Raw genomic sequence first — 16,177 nt, forward strand, 5'->3', positions numbered from 1 at the left:
TTCACACTATTACTAGGTATACAATTTCTCCCCTCCGTATAAAATCCGGGTATAAAATCCCTTTCTGTTCTTTTATGATAATGACACCTTTAGTCTTTGTTCTGTCCTAAGGCTAGACTACTACCTAGCCATGCCATTACCATGCCGATAGAGGACGCTTGCATCTGCAAAAAAAGAATTACAAAACTTTGAGTGTGCAGATGTGCAAACAAGAGCACATAAGTTGTCCAGAATTCAGCAGCTCAAACTTTCTTGAATCCCCCCCAAAGTCTCATAATTCCTTTTACTTGAAGGCTCTTCATTGGCTCCCAATAAAACAAGCATTTACAATGCAACGGTCTCGCCTTTGCAAAAGTTAGAGCTATTGGCATTGTAAATTACAACATTTTTATTTATGTGTTGGTTTTGAAAACAGATAAATAAATGGCATTGTCATTTACAATGCCAATAGCTTAATCTCTCGCAAATTATGATGGAAGATAAGGTTCAATGGAGACAAATGCAGAGTCACAAGGCAAAGAGAATTCTTTGTGGTCACAGAGTAGGAGACATGGGGATATTGACAACCACCTCAAATTCCAGCACACATCGAAAACATGGCTCTTACCACTCATATACCTTTTCAAAGTAGGTATGAGAATGTGCAACTGCAACTATTCAAAAACTTCTCTGTAATAGCTCATGCTCAAACCACAGCTACCAGTTTCCCACATATATAGAGCACATCATTCATCACCACACATACTGTAACCATATCAACCCTGGACCGGCCGGCATGACCATGACGTGCACTGCAGAACAGCTCCTGTTCTGTTCTGCCACGTCATGGGCGGCAGCTTCTGCTGTCAGCTGCGCACGTGCTTTCAAGCCCTGCCGCGGATGGCCACAAGGGGGCGCACATGGCCTCTCCCTTGGACAGCGCCAGCGGCGCTGCACCCTCTCACTCGTGGGACTTGCCCGGTGTTTGCGATGCTCTGTTTACTTGGCCATCCGAGCAGCATCGCCATCCGGGGAACATTTCATTTCCTAGTTGCCAGATGCTGTGAGGTGTTGTCACATCTGCTTACTCGGCGTATTTAACAAGCAATTGGCATTGCCAATAGGTCTCGCTTTTGGGCCCTTATAAGTAGTTATGCAGCATAATTTCCTTGTTGCAACAACATAAAATGTCGCATGCATAAACACTTAGATGGTCCCAAAAGCGAGCCCTATTGGCTATTTGCAATGCAATAAGTCTTGCATTTAGGCAACTTTAAGCTGTTGGCATAGTAAATGACAATGCCTTTTCAATTTATTGTAAAGTAAACATTTTTGAAAGTTATTGTCATTTACAATGCCATTATGTTCAATTTAAGTAAATGGGAGACCTATAGCATTGCAAATGATTGTTATTTAGGATGTGTAGCCTGGCGTTGCGTGAGTGAGTGGCGTTGCGTGAGTGAGTGGCGTTGCGTGAGTGAGTGGCGTTGCGTGAGTGAGTGGCGTTGCGTGTGTGAGTGGCGTTGCGTGTGTGAGTGGCGTTGCGTGTGTGAGTGGCGTTGCGTGTGTGAGTGGCGTTGCGTGTGTGAGTGGCGTTGCGTGTGTGAGTGGCGTTGCGTGTGTGAGTGGGGTTGCGTGTGTGAGTGGGGTTGCGTGTGTGAGTTGCGTTGCGTGTGTGAGTTGCGTTGCGTGTGTGAGTGGCGTTGCTTGGGTGAGTGGCATTGCGTGGGTGAGTGTGGTGTTGCGTGGATGATAGTGGGCTTGCGTGGGTGTGAGTGGCGTTGCGTGTCTGTAAGTGTTGCTGTGTGGGTGAAAGTGGCACAGAGCCTTTGATGTGGCCTGGCGCAGGAGAAATGCTGCTGCTGCTAATTAAATACAAGAGCGGCCGGGAAACACAAGTACGGCCGGCCACATAATTAGGGGAGGAGAAGCCGCACAGCACACGCTGGGAGAAGCCCTTTGATGTGCTGTGCGGCCGCGATGCGCGCTCTGTGCTGGGGGAGGGCCATTAGCCTGAACTCGCGGCAAGATCAAACGAAGGGTGGGAGGGACATTGAGGAACAGATGGCCATGAAAGTGTATGGGCCAAAAGCGCGTGCATGTGGCCACGTGCACTCGAAGAAAACGCCACGAAAAAATGCGGTGGTTTGACAATCAGTTCGAGCACTTGAATTCTCGCCATTTCCCATTCCTTCGGAATGGTAAAGGACGAGACCTAAAAACTACGGAAAGTCATAAAGGCCAGCTGCGAGCCTTGAAGGGGTCTGCTGGTGACAGCGCCGCCCACGCGACTCTGATACCTGTAAGACAGCTCGGTGGGTTCACGTGCCTGCTGCCGAGATATGTGTGTGTGTGTGTAAGCTGCTGATCGCATGGCTGACTCGGTGTCTCATGCTCCCAGGGCCCTTCAGAGATGAGGTCCTTGAAGAGGCACAGACGGCAGCTCGGTTTGCAGAATCTGATCTTCAAATTGTCCATGTTGTCCGCAAGGTTGCAAGGTCTGTCGTGCATTTCTGCAGTTAATACTGTTTTATCCTAAGAGAAATACTCTCCAAGTGTTGCGTTAACACTCCTCGCGGGCACGCTGCGCTTTATAAGCAGGTCAAATAAAACTAATATAATACATCTCCGTGAGAGCGCTTAGAGGCTCGTCCCACGGACAGGCGCCGCGCTGGGGTATTTGCGTTACTATTTCTGGGGCCTGGAAACGTTCACCTTACAATTCAAAGACATTTGGAGGCTTATGTACAAGCCCCTTGCGCCGCCGATACCTCACTTTTTCCCATGTTAAAAGTGACACTGGCCGTGCAGGGGGCTTGTAAATAAGCCCCTTGCCGTTTGTGCGCCTCGCGTCCTCGCTTCTCGGCGCTCCGTCCTTCTCCCGAGCTCTTGGCGCTGTAAATATTGGCGCTACATGTGCGCTTGGCGCTGACTTTGGTCTTGGGCGCCGGGGGTCGTGCGCCGCACTCCATCCCACTCCGGGCCGAGTGCCACGCCCGATGCCTCCCCGCAGACTCCAGCACCCCGAACCCCGCCTTCAAACATGCACCCAGACCCCCTCCGTGAGCTGAGTCCAGCGCCTAGAGGCGTCCGGCAAACGGAACGGCGCATTTGTGCAGCGCATCACAATGGATACAAGAGCCGAGGCGCTATCTTCACACCGCGTCTGATGAGCAGGGACGGCGCAGGGGCTGAGACCCCGTCCACCCTGAAAAGGGGGAGGGGCGAGTCTGTAATTGAACAGAGGGCGGGGCGGTGTGGAGGGGGGGCGCTCCATCAAATGGGGAGGGGGGGCTCCATCAGGTGGGGGGCGCCCTCAGGTGGGGGTGGGGGGCTCCCTCAGGTGGGGGTGGGCTCGTCAAGGATCCCAGGTCCTGCTCTCACCTCACTGATGGGAAGTGTCTCTGCCAATAAAACCAGAATTTGAAAGACAAAAGAGAAACGCTTCCTTCACATGCCAAGATCACACACGGAGGGGGAAGGAAGCTGGGACGAGGGCAACAGACGAGGGGCAGGGGGAGAGTGGCATTTGCGGGGTGGAAGAAGAGGTGCCAGCAGCGAGCAGCAGGGAAGAGGTGCCCGAAGGATGGCTGCAAAGACGAGGGCAGACAGGAACGGGCTCACGGACACGGGAGGGGGTGCGGGAACGGACAGAGGGACATCGTGCAACCTACCCCTACAAACGACACTTCCAAAATGGCAAAAACAATGCTTAAAATTTTTTTTTTTAAAAACACCGCCCATCGCCTCATGACGATAGCAAGGGGGCGGGATGAGTAAAAATCGCGGGAACGCCCACGAATCTGCTCGGGGAATGAGTGACGCATCTCTGTTCCAATGGCTAGCCTCCATTTATGGAGCTAGCCAATGGGACAGAGACGGGACGAAGCCCCATACATGTAAACAAAAGTTTTTCGCTTGCGCAGCTTTCGGCGACCTAAAAAAGATTCTTTTTGGAACACTTGTCTTTGCTCACAAAGCACTGTAGGCAATCGGGGCAAGCTATATAAGGGAATGAGTGTGCTCCTTCTAGAAGTCTCCGTTCTTCTACCAGACATTTGGCTAAGGAGCCCCAAGATTCATCGAACGAGGGTAGGTTGTCTTAAATAAACTTAAGAACTATAAGGGGGTTTATCTCCGCTTTTTTTGGCTTTAAAAGCCAAGAAAGCGGAGATAAAATTATCTCCCTATTACCTAGCTGTCGCTAACACCAGTTAGCGACAGCTAGTAGGAGATAGCGACCATCTTGGGCCCCGCTTTGCATGTCAGTGAAATTTATCACTAATGACATGCAAAGTGGGCGTGCCAAGATGTTAGCGACTGGAAACAGTCGCTAACATCGCTATCTCCTATTACCAACTTTTGGAGATATTCGCGCTAAGCGCGAATATCTCCAAAAGCTAACACCTGCCCTGAGCAGTTCTTAGCCATGTTATCCAATGGGAGGAGGATAACATGGCTAAGAGCATTAGCTCGGTAATGCATGAATATCGCGGACTTTTCAGCGATATTCATGAATTTCGGCCGATTTTTATCGCTTAGGAGATAAACCTTGATAATAGCAAGGCTCCTAAGCGATAAAAATCACCGCAGCTCGGCGATAAAAATATTGCTGCTAAGCCAACATAGCGATAATTATCGCTAGTTGTTGGTAATATGCCCCTTTAAGTAGTAGTTTCCAGATGCATCACTACCTAGTGGGTGCCTCGGAGGGCCCATTTGTAAGAGGAGAGGCCAGGACTCAACATGGCCATAACTTACTCCATCAGTTTTTTTTCCTACAGAACAGTACATCCATGTGCAGATCTGACCCTGTGAATGACTCTGTACTGTTCCTTTAAAGCAGTGATAATCAAAGTTCAGCCCTCCTGACCTTTACATGCAGCCCCCTGGGCAGAAGCAGCACTGGGCTGTCGTTAACTTGACTCAGCACGAACATGGAAAAAAAGTTAAATATACAGCAAACACTTATTTAAAGGTTAATTACAGTTAGGGAAAGGAATAAACTAGGCCCTTATCTTTAGGAACACCTTCATTTGTAAAGACAGCCTAGATATACATGCTTTGCTTCGCCTACACCCACTTTACACCCCCCGCTGGCATCAGTGCGGCCCCCAGTCCCACCGTAGACCAAATTTTGCAGCCTCTGGGAAAATGTTTACGAGTACCAATGCTTTAGAGGAAGGAACAGGTGACGAGCCCGCATATTCCACCTATCAGAACACCTCCCGCCCCTTCTCTGGAACACATGTACTTCACAGTAATGGAGGACAAGAAACAATCATTTTCTTAGTGTTTTTTTTGAGTTTATTGACATAAGACTTACAGTTCATGGAGTGCAAGATACAACTAAGCGTTAAGCTGCTTGTTAATACAAGGCAAGTGACTTAGCGGGTAAAAACGTATGTCGTTACTGATACAAGTACAGAAATGTTCCGTTTTGACAGTAATTAATGTTGAATCTGCACAGTCAGTCAGATATAAGTAACAGTGCTTCGCCACCTCATCAGCGTTAGTAAGCACTATGTAAGTCTCAATACATACGATAATGAATTCACAGTTATTTAGGCAAGCAGGCTACATTAATCACAAACGAACTGGTATTCTAGAATAAAATAGCCACCACTTCTTTTTGCCACCGAGAGCCTCTGGCAAATATAGTTCTTCCATAATATATTCAAACATTTGAGAATTCATTTACGCTGCTATGATATACATTGTAACATTGTTCCTATATTTCGTGGTGGATTCTTGAATAAAAATACCCATGTTCAAGAAACAGGTTATGAACATGTATGACTAGTAAAATATAATGTAGTAATGTTTTCAAAATAAAACTGGTGCTGTCAGTTCAGGAAGTGTCAACTTCTTCCTCATTGGTCGCTTTAAAGGTCAAAGTTCATTGAGAGGTCTCCATTCAGTGAACAATAGAAGGACCAGGGCAAAGGCGGAAATGTCGAATACAGGAAGTCAGGTCTCATGACATGGCGCTGATGTTGTGACGAGAAAGAGGCTAGGCCTCAACAACTTGCCAGGGCTCCATGTGTTGTGGATTTATCTCACGAAGCAAACTCTGCCTTATTTTCTGTACTGCTTAAGAAACCCATTTTAATTGTAGAAACATGATCCTGGTGCAGATTTACAACTACCAGAACAAAGAATCTTAGGGTACATAAAAGATGACACACCAAAGTTTAGTGTGGGGACTGCATCATGGGCTCCCAGTTATTCCCATTACCAATGGTCCAAATAAATGACACAGGAAGCTGGGAAAAAGAATGAACGTGGGTGTATTTTATGTGCATACTCAATAACAATTTGCAAAACTAGCTTGATTTTACTAGGGCAAATGTGACAATGCGTTTCATGAACATTGTAAAATTGGCTTAAGTGTTTTAAAAACACATTAAAGAAACAATTATGAAAACAGTCTCAAAATGCGATCACTTGCGGTTTACTGTTTGCACTCTTTTTTTTGTCATGTGCAGAATTTCCGCTCTAAGGAAGTATCCTTTATAATTTCCCACACTATTTTATTTTAAATCTTTCCACTTAACGCTATCCTTTGCGTAGTAACCAAACTCCAGTTTATATTCAGTACTACTTTCAGCATAAGCTAAGTCAGTCAATAGAATGCCTTTTAAAATGTCAAAGGAAGCTGAAAGCTACAACCTGCCTTAATTGGCTTTTCCCACCTTATACATACTGACCATGCTTAGAACTTCCCATTTCACCATATACATTTGGTGTATTGTATCTGCATAGATAATCAAAAGAGAATGGATCACTTGTACCTGTATTACGACCACGGTCAGATATTTTAACCGTCTTTAAAAACCCTCAGTCACTTACAGGAGCGGTGGAGCGGTATATCTTGATTATTGACTTCTTACATAACGTGAAAGCATCATCTAGTCTTTTTTTAACAATATGCTTTCCTCCACCTGGAGGTAGACCATCTGATGATTATAGTAGTGATAAGACAAAGATAGGCATGGTGAGTTCAAAGTGCTTAAATCTCCACCCCTAAGAAACTTTATTCAGTTGGGGATAAGGCAAGGTTAAAATCAGGGCGGTGCGTATACAGAAATGTTTCTCTTCTATAGCGCCTTGTTATCCGTGTGAGTGGTCGACATGTTTCAGCCCTTCTTTCGCCCAGATGGGTCGGGGGCTTTCTTCAGGACCTGTGCAAATGTGGGGTTGATAATGAATTGTTACTGGTCCATAGTACCTATAACTTACTGTTCCAGAGTAGGGCTTCCACGAGGAACCGGCGGGCTAAAAAAGACCTGATGATTATGCTTTTAAGTTATGTAAGAAGCGGATAATCAAGATATACTGCTCCTGTATGTGATTGAGGGTTTTTAAAGACTGTTAACATATCTGACCCTGGTCGTAATACAGGCACAAGTGATCCATTCTCTTTTGATTATCTATCCTCGTCTGGAAGCCGAATTGATCTCAGCTTCTCTCTCTCCTTTGATTAATAAGTATTGTATCTGCAAACAACATACTACTCTGTGTATAGCTAGCACCTAAATAAATATAATAGTGCATACTGATTTAGACTTTGGGACATATATATCATGACCACACCATAATGAATCTGTGATGCTGCATTAGTCAAAGTACCCGTGTTTTTATTTTCTACCTGTTTCTTAGTACTCCTGTTTACCCTCGTGTGATGCTCTGTAAGGAATGCTCATAAGTGACTGTAGTCAGAGGGGGTCCATCAATCGAGATCCCCCCCCCCTCAAGACCCCTGGGGCCTTTTCAAGACCATGTAAAGCAGATGTCAGGTTTGTTTGTAAATGCTCTGTAGGTCTGCTAGAAACAGCCGCCTTTATTAACAAGCAAATTCTAGTTCTGAGACTGCACATCTAGCATGGTGTACTAGAAACACTGTTCAAAAGATCAGCATACCACCGTTTACAACAAAAATACAAAATAATTTGTTCCGGGATAGTAATGTTTTAGCTCATTCTAAATTTCCCAACATGTTCATCTTTCTCAGTTTTAACTTCGTAGTCATAGCATTCTTACGAACACTGTCCTTCATTTTGTGAGCGGCTACCAGAATAGATGGTAGCCGGAGTACTAGCCATCCTACCAAAGGGGCTAACAATTAAATAAAATGAAATATAGTTTTGACTGGTAAATGACATTTTCACAATAAGGAACATTCCAATTTTTGAACTCCATCAATCAGGTTTCTGGTAAAGCGCAACTACTCACCCGTAAGGGTTTCCGGCCGCTGAAGGGGGGGCTGCATGTCTCCTTTAAATGGAAATTCCAACTTTGTGAACAATTCAAAGGAGAAAGGCATAGACAACTTTGTCTTCAAACTTGTATTGTTTGAACCCATCGACCATGTTGGAACGTGGAGTTGACTTGCTAATCAGGTCTCGATTCGTCCGTACATATCAAACCGAAACTCCTACTGTATAACATGATTGACCTGAGAGCTGAATGTCTTACTATGGTTCGTAAAGCGAAAATAAAGATTTTTATTTAAACTGTCTTCACAAAATCAAACCCTTCCTAATAGAATACAACTTCAGATTAACCCTTCGGGTCCTGTTTGTTTTGCACTTGCTGGGAGCAATCTCCCTGCTCCCAGGCAACACATCCTTGCATCTACAGTGATGCTGCCTATATAACCAAAGGTCTGCACAACGGTGACCACAGTATCTCCACCCTACCTGGCCTTCATTGGGTACTTTCCCTAAAGCCAATGGATAACGATGCTGCAATACTCTTAACTACCTGGCCGGGAATCCCTGTTGGAGCCAGCGGCACTAGGAGTCATTACATTGGCAGGCACAACCCCTAGAAGTGCAAGTGAGGGGACCAGACGATAGGCATTCCCTAAGCACCCTTCCCCAGTCCCCATACCACTTCATCGCCAGGACGTTCCTGCTTTCCTGGTAGCCCGCAGCTTCATGAGGCACCTCTATTAACGTTAATAAATGCACTCCTCACCCCCAACGACAAGGTACCTCTCTCCACCATCATCCATCACTACCTACCTCCTAACCATATGGCATCTTTCTAACAGTCACTTCCCTGCCCACTCCTATTGATAACCCACCTCTCTCAGTGGTCTCCCTTCACATCTAGCAGTCTTTCTGAAGCAAGGTTCACACTTAATATATGTAAAGTTAAAAACTATATTAACTGAACTAAATTAAAAGGTATTTTTTTAAAAACAAACCCAGGTTGATTCCGTTCCTATATATAAAGAGTTGTTGCTTTAATTAAATGCAACACTGGGATCACCTTCTCAAGGTAGGTTTGAAAAAGGGAAAAAAAAGCTATGGAGACTTGTAAGACGAGAATTTAATTAAACTGTTTCAGGTTTCCTAACCATACACTTTTTAAAAGGTGTGTATTCAAGATATCGCTGTATACATTCATTAGTTTTTCGCCCCATCCTCAATAAATCTATCCCCACTTACACATACTTTGACATAACCTAGATCATCAGATCTTTTACACAAATATTTACGTTTTTCCTATATTCTGTTTCCCACCCACTGCACAACACATGAAGATTTATGGTGTTCAGACTAAAACCATTTGCACTTTGGCAACACCTGTTGCTGTCACCTTTGAGGGGAAAATGGTGCCAGAGACTGCTATCTCCCATTCTTAGTTTTAGATAATTACAGATAGGGGCACTCTTCCTGGAGCACCAGCAAACATCATGCATTGGTACCAGATTTATTCTAGCAGCAGAAGTGGGAAACTGTCCTGCTGTAAACAATAAGCGACACCATATCTCTACTATAGTGTTGGATGGCACCGCTCATATAGATCCTATATAAAGGCAACCCCCTAACTGATGATACAGTATTCTTGCTCTGTTTACATAATGTCATAGGTCTCCAATAGGGAATCTATGATAAATAGGATCATGATGAAGAAAACGAATTACAATATCCACAGAGTGTTCCACATATAACTAAAATGAAGGTGGCAGCATTTAAAGAGGACATGCATTTAACCTGAAACTACCTGAAGTTCAATGTTGTTACAGGCAGCCCTTTGACAGCCAATAAGGAACCATCGACCTCTGACTCATGTAACCTCTCTGTTCACCACTGTGCAAAAAAAGGAAAATAGGCTCACAACTTAAAATGAAAGCAGCAAATCCGACCTGTTGGTTTTTGACCCAGTGGGGCTGGCAGAGGGCTTACATTAGGTTGCCTCCTTTACACGTTTAAATAGGTGTAAGCCGTCATTCAATTCATAATTGTGAAAATGGTGGGCCAATTTAGGTTACATAAGGATAAAACTAAATGTGAAAACTCCTATAGTATAAACGGGTGAAACGGATGCATATTAGTAGCACCCTCTCTCATGGGTCAGCACATTGTGAGGTATGGTTTACTTTTTAGAAAACACTTTAATTTTAATTTCAGTAGCAGTTATGAATATATATTTTTTTATAAAAGAGACAGTTACACTAGTCAGGGAGGAATGGAGAAAGTAATTCAATCAAAAGACCAGAAGCAAAAATCTGACAATTTCACAGACAGGACCACCACTTGTAGTGGGCTAGCAAGAAAAGCGTTCATAGGGGGATGCAAGTGTTGAATATATCATATAATTCTTGTCTGATATTTATATAAGTGGCAACCAGCAAAACGCTAGTTTTAACAGAAGGTTCCTTAAGTCATTACATCCCAGTTTCCAACATGCTTAATTATTCAGGACCATAAAACGAACTAAAGGCATTCACAACTTTTGGAAGTCAAGAAGTCAACACCAGGCTTAGCAATAGCTTGTTGATGCATTGATGTTATGTAGTCTTTGTCTATTTGAGAGATGGCTCAAAAAGTCTACTGATCTTTAACATTCGCTCTCCATCATATAGACATCCCTAAGGAATATATAGGAGTGATTTGAAATCAAACCCTCCTCTATGACTTCGTAAAACAGGACTAGTTTCGGTGATCACATGTCAATAGATAAAAGACACCCAACGGGTAAATGTCTGTTCCTGGTAAGAAACGTCTTAATCCAAATGTTCAATGATTTATATGCTTGGTATAAAATCATACAAAACAGAATTGAGAAACAAAATGGAGGTCTCAGAAATGAACCTCAGCATTGCTCATTTTCAAGGATTTATCAGCTCATCACCCTTTTGGAACAATGACTGCAGCAATAATGTTCTCTAGGGCATGAGTTCACACTTCAGTACACATCTTCCACAAAAGGGATACTGTGTGTAGCAGACCCTAGCACAGCCAAGAAGAAATTAGATGTCTTTCTTGAAACAAATGTCAAACTAGCGTATACACATCGGAAGACAGGTTCCCTGAAACTGCTTTTCCAGTTCAGATGACAGAGTTTCTTATTTTATTTAAACTTTAGTGCTCTCTCAATAATATCACAGCTATAGTTTCCCTCATAAATATGGATTAGAATTCCGTCAGACTAGGAAAGGATGATCCAAAATTCTCTTTAGTAATGACGGGAAGGATGGAAAAGTAAATCCCACTTTCTTGGACAGTTTTGTAAATTCCTAGACCTTTTTACGAGTTAAGAGCTGAATTCTGATCCCTGTACAAACATATAAGTTCACAGGAATCTGAATGACAAGTTGCGTGAAAATTATTACTCACTAGCAGCTTTTCCCTGATAAATTCCAGGTAGATCAAACCCGCCAAAGTTTATTGTGTAAAAAGGCAAAACACCTGCACTCTGGTGTGTTAAAACCGATTCCACATGATATGCACCATTAAAAAGAGTAGGAGGATATATCACAAGTGGTAAATACCACACCCTGGGCTAATGGTATTTACCACACGTGGCAAATACCCCTGCCATAGTCTGAAACTTTTTAATGAGGGCATAAGTCTTCTGCGAAAACACCTGTATGAATATCTTGGCTTAGCAGAAAGCCCTATTGAACTTGAAATGTTACCTTAAAAGAAACAACTTTGAATAATGAATTGGATGTTGATAATTGCAGCGAAGTGGCTGCCTGAGCAGATGAAAAGAAAATCTCTCTGAATTCACTGGTAGTTCCGGAACGCAGAAAGAAGTCTCATTTTTAAAGGAGTTTTGGGTGTCCAGTGACAGGACGGAAGACCCACACAGTAGTCTAACATTTTTACGTATCCAAACGTATTGTCACAGAACAGGTACATGTTGGATTCTCCATGGTTTTAACCAAAGCCTTGGAATACGCTACTGCGCAAAAGGGATGGTTCTAAAATGTGCAATTTATAGGAATAATGTGAAATACAGTTTATAACTTATGGAAACTACATGATTCCTGACAATTTCAGACCTCAAAGAATGTCAAGTGTAGATAGGTGCTATGTATGCAATAACTGTCAACAAGTGTTTTTTTAGTCCTGATACCGCCATTTCGGGGTACAATTTCACCAGAGTAGAAGGCGATAATACCATTTAAATTAATGTTTGCATACCACCTTACGGCAATTGTTCCTGAGGTTGCTTTGCTTAGAACTATTCCAGAGTAGACAGACGAAGGCGAAATTTAAGCACTTTACATGTGCAGTCTTTTTTCTCCTATGTCTGAAATTATTTTAAAGCCTTTTAACAGATTTCTTGGTGCACAGAGATGCCACTGGGAGGTCATAATGACAAAGCACAAAACAAATGCTTTCCTTCAAAAGCCACAATCGCGTTATACAACAGGCACAGCCGCAAAAGACCTCGACTTCTGAACAGTATGAAATTTCAATCCACACTACTTGGGAAAAGGGAAAAGCTAACAAACTAGGTGAAAATGTTGACAAGATCTTCAGCATATTAAACCAAACTATGTATGCAGCCCTCTACACCCTGCAAGAACTTGATAATTATTTCAAATTTAACATCCTTGACATAGGATGATCCTAATAGGGGCACATGGTGGTATACCATGTGACAGAAGGAAGAGGATGATCTGGAGTTTAATGACACAGTAAATTAAATTCTTGTTTGTATGGGGATAATACGATAGATGAATGATGTTGAATTGCGGTAGAAAACGTGATCCTATATAATTATTGTTGTTGCAGCATAGGGTAGTTCTGCATTTTTGATTTTTCTTTGAAACGCTTCAGACTATGGTGCAAGAGAGCAGGGCAGAATCTTTCTTGCCACTTTCAAGACTCGACTTGCTTTTGCCATAAAAGCCACAAAATATGGCCTTCACTTCGACTTTCCTGGGCAAGAAGAGCACCCACATGTCATTATTGAAGTATCGCAGCTCTCCGCCACAAAGCTCTCCCATCTCTTCGCCTTTCTCTCCTTTTATTTGCAACTGCACAATCTTCAGCAGCTCAATCCCGGTCTGGACATCTTTCACGTCCTTCGCACACCCCAGGGTAATGTGAGCGCGGCTCCCCTTGGGAAGGTTTTCTGTCGGCACAACCTCCTTTTCAGCATCTGCTGGCCACAAAAGCAGCTGCTGGTCATCAAGATCCACGCGAGCCCCGGCCACTTCCGGTGTGACGAATAGAGCCGAGATACTTAAGGTAAAGGCTTTTCCATATCCTTTCTTAACAGCCTGTTGAAACACAAAAATAAATTACATTTACATAAGCATTATGCCTCAAGTCAATATTACATAAGTATTTACTTAGATATGGTTAGTACTGGTTTTTAGCACTGAAAATAGAACAGGACACCATAACCATTATTTTAAGTTTGTGAAAGTCTGCTTTTAGAAATGGGACTAACATGATAGATACTTACCTGTAACAATACTTACTTAAACTAAATATTTAAAGTTTGCTGGCGAACAAGAACGATTTCACCAACGTTGACAATTATTTGTAGCCTTTTAACAACATGGAGAACTGGTTACTTCAGATAGCAATGGGTCAATAAAAGGAGCAGCCTGAAAACTCTGGGCTCCCTTTCCTTAATAGGAGAATAGCAAAGCATGGCTCTTAAATATATCAAGCAAATGGATACGATGTTACAGACGTGCAGCTTTCCATTCCAATATGGCATTTGCTATAAATTCATAAGATTAGGACTAGTAACAAAACTATAGATTATGACCAACATTTAGACTGGAAGTAATAAATGCAAGAAATACGAACAAACTGCCAAATGGGTGCTGCTTTGTATGACACTTCTCCAAAAACGTTGCAGAAGCACCAAGGTAGGATCAAAACTATATTCCTTTCAACTTGTCAAACAAAGGAAAATAGCATGGTAGAGCTTGTTAAATCAGCACAGAAGAAATGTAAAGTTCTCCTGCATAAATTTATAAACTACTCATCTCTAAAGGCTATTTGAGATTATCACTATATTACCAATTGACAGCTGGGGAATCTGTTCTAGAATTTCGCCTTCTCGATCGCACACGCTTGAGGGGAAGAACATCATTGGTAGTCCAAGTTTGTAGAAGATAATCTCCTTTCACCTTAAATGCACCACAAACTGGGGCTTACCCTAACTTAATGCCACATATCCTGTAACCTGCCTATAACTCTTTCTATAAAGATTTGAAACTACAACCCAGGTCTGTCATTCTTACAAGAATGTTTATCACTTGCTACCAACTTAATTGAGTTAACCGAAGTGACAGCTCCAGTCGGGGAGCACCAAAGTCCATGTCAGGACTATTCCACTCCCAATCCTAGGTATTGGCGCACCCCATGTATGAAATTTAAGATAAGAGTGTTCTGCACTGACAAGGTCTTGCCCTGAGGTTCTCACAAATTGAATCATTTCAATCTTAAGACAACCACAGTCAGTCGTAAGTTCGTCACTTTAAACAATCATCAACTAGGCAATGTCTCAAAAACCGTTCACTGCTTGAAATCAAAGATGGTCTCTTGATGCAGCTGTGCTTGCGTCAACACCTCCATGTGAGAAGTAAATTGGTCATATCAATGTATTTACCTGAGGATTTAAAAAACCATGAACAACAAGCATGCCTAACGCAGATGGCTTTTAGTCCCTTTTCAGGCAGGGAAGCTTTTAGGGGTGGGGTGAAAAAAAGAATGGGAGAGAACCCACAATCATTATCTGTATTTATAGCAATGAACAGCCAGCGACATCGAAGCGCCGATATCTTCTTGGACATGTGGAATTCTGACAACAACTTTGGGCTAAGAGAAAGCCTTCTATTATATTGGATTGTCATTAAATATAGGGCGAACTAGACACCCAAGTGATGAAATTGCCAAAGATCTAAGATTCAGTATGTTTAAAGTTACAAAGTACAGTTACATTTCAGAGTACATTTGTACGATGGCACTTTTTGTGTCCTACAGCAATCCTCACCATGTTCTGCAAACATAATTTCTTACTCATCAGAGATCTAAAATGTCTGCTCAGTCTCGCAGAAAGACATGCATGAGCTGGTGGTTTATAGCAGGCTGGAGGGGGAAGTTAAAAAGTGAGGCTAGGGTTGGAGCGTCCAGAAATGCATTCTGCTCCAAACTAAGCTTAACTTGTCTGTCACACTAAAGCTTACACTAGCCCACTTGGAACATACCCATGATGTCGGGTATGCCGAATTCCTATTGGGGAGGGCGGGGGTCGGAGGAATCACACCACCCATCCCCAGCACTTTTTTGTCTCTAGTGTGCAGAGGGAGACCTGTGGGGAATCCTAGTTTCAGGTTGACATTCCTAGTGCCAGGTGCCATCAGAATGGGGGGCATCGGGAATAGGGCCAGGTGGAGCATAAGGCTGCCACGGTTTCTACTGCAATCCTCCATACTGCCCAGAGTCAGATGGCATAGTGGATAGGCCCCATGGATGCTTTTAGGGATTTAACTGGTGGGAAAGCTCCACGCAGGAGAGCCTACCTCCGCCGCTATTCAAACTACCACCTAGACTTACTCAGGTGTGTAACTCACAAATGTAGTGACAGTCTTTCAGTCCTTTGCTTTTGTACTGGGTCCTCGCCGTGGATTTCCTGACTGTGGCCAAAACATCAATGCTATTGTAGGAATGGCCTGCACATACTAAACGGCTAGGTGAGCTGACTATTAAGGAAGTGCAAGGAACCACCAGGATGACTAAACATCTAGGGCTGTTATTTATCTTTTAAAGGATTGTTATAACCAAAGCAGTTGAGCTGGAGGTGGTAGGAATATAGAAAGCTCTCCAACCAACCAATCAGATTACAATCCCTCAATATCCGGTGACCCCATCCCATTTAGGAGGGAAAACCAATGAGTTTTCATTTCAAGAGTGCTGCATGATTC

General features: G+C 43.2%; 1 protein-coding gene across 1 annotated transcript in view; it reads right to left on the reverse strand.

Annotated features, from left to right (window-relative positions):
• Positions 1–5,263: 5,263 nt before the first annotated feature.
• The window catches only part of CNP (2',3'-cyclic nucleotide 3' phosphodiesterase), a 48,836-nt gene continuing 37,922 nt past the window's right edge, over positions 5,264–16,177 (reverse strand). Inside the window, exon 4 of the mRNA XM_078645432.1 lies at positions 5,264–13,513. Within this exon, the coding sequence (XP_078501558.1) occupies positions 13,064–13,513 (450 nt within the window). The 3' untranslated portion in view covers positions 5,264–13,063. The remainder of the gene's footprint in view (positions 13,514–16,177) is intronic.

The sequence above is a fragment of the Lissotriton helveticus genome, chromosome 5_1 (assembly GCF_964261635.1).
Source record: "Lissotriton helveticus chromosome 5_1, aLisHel1.1, whole genome shotgun sequence".
NCBI classification, from domain to species: Eukaryota; Metazoa; Chordata; class Amphibia; order Caudata; family Salamandridae; genus Lissotriton; species Lissotriton helveticus.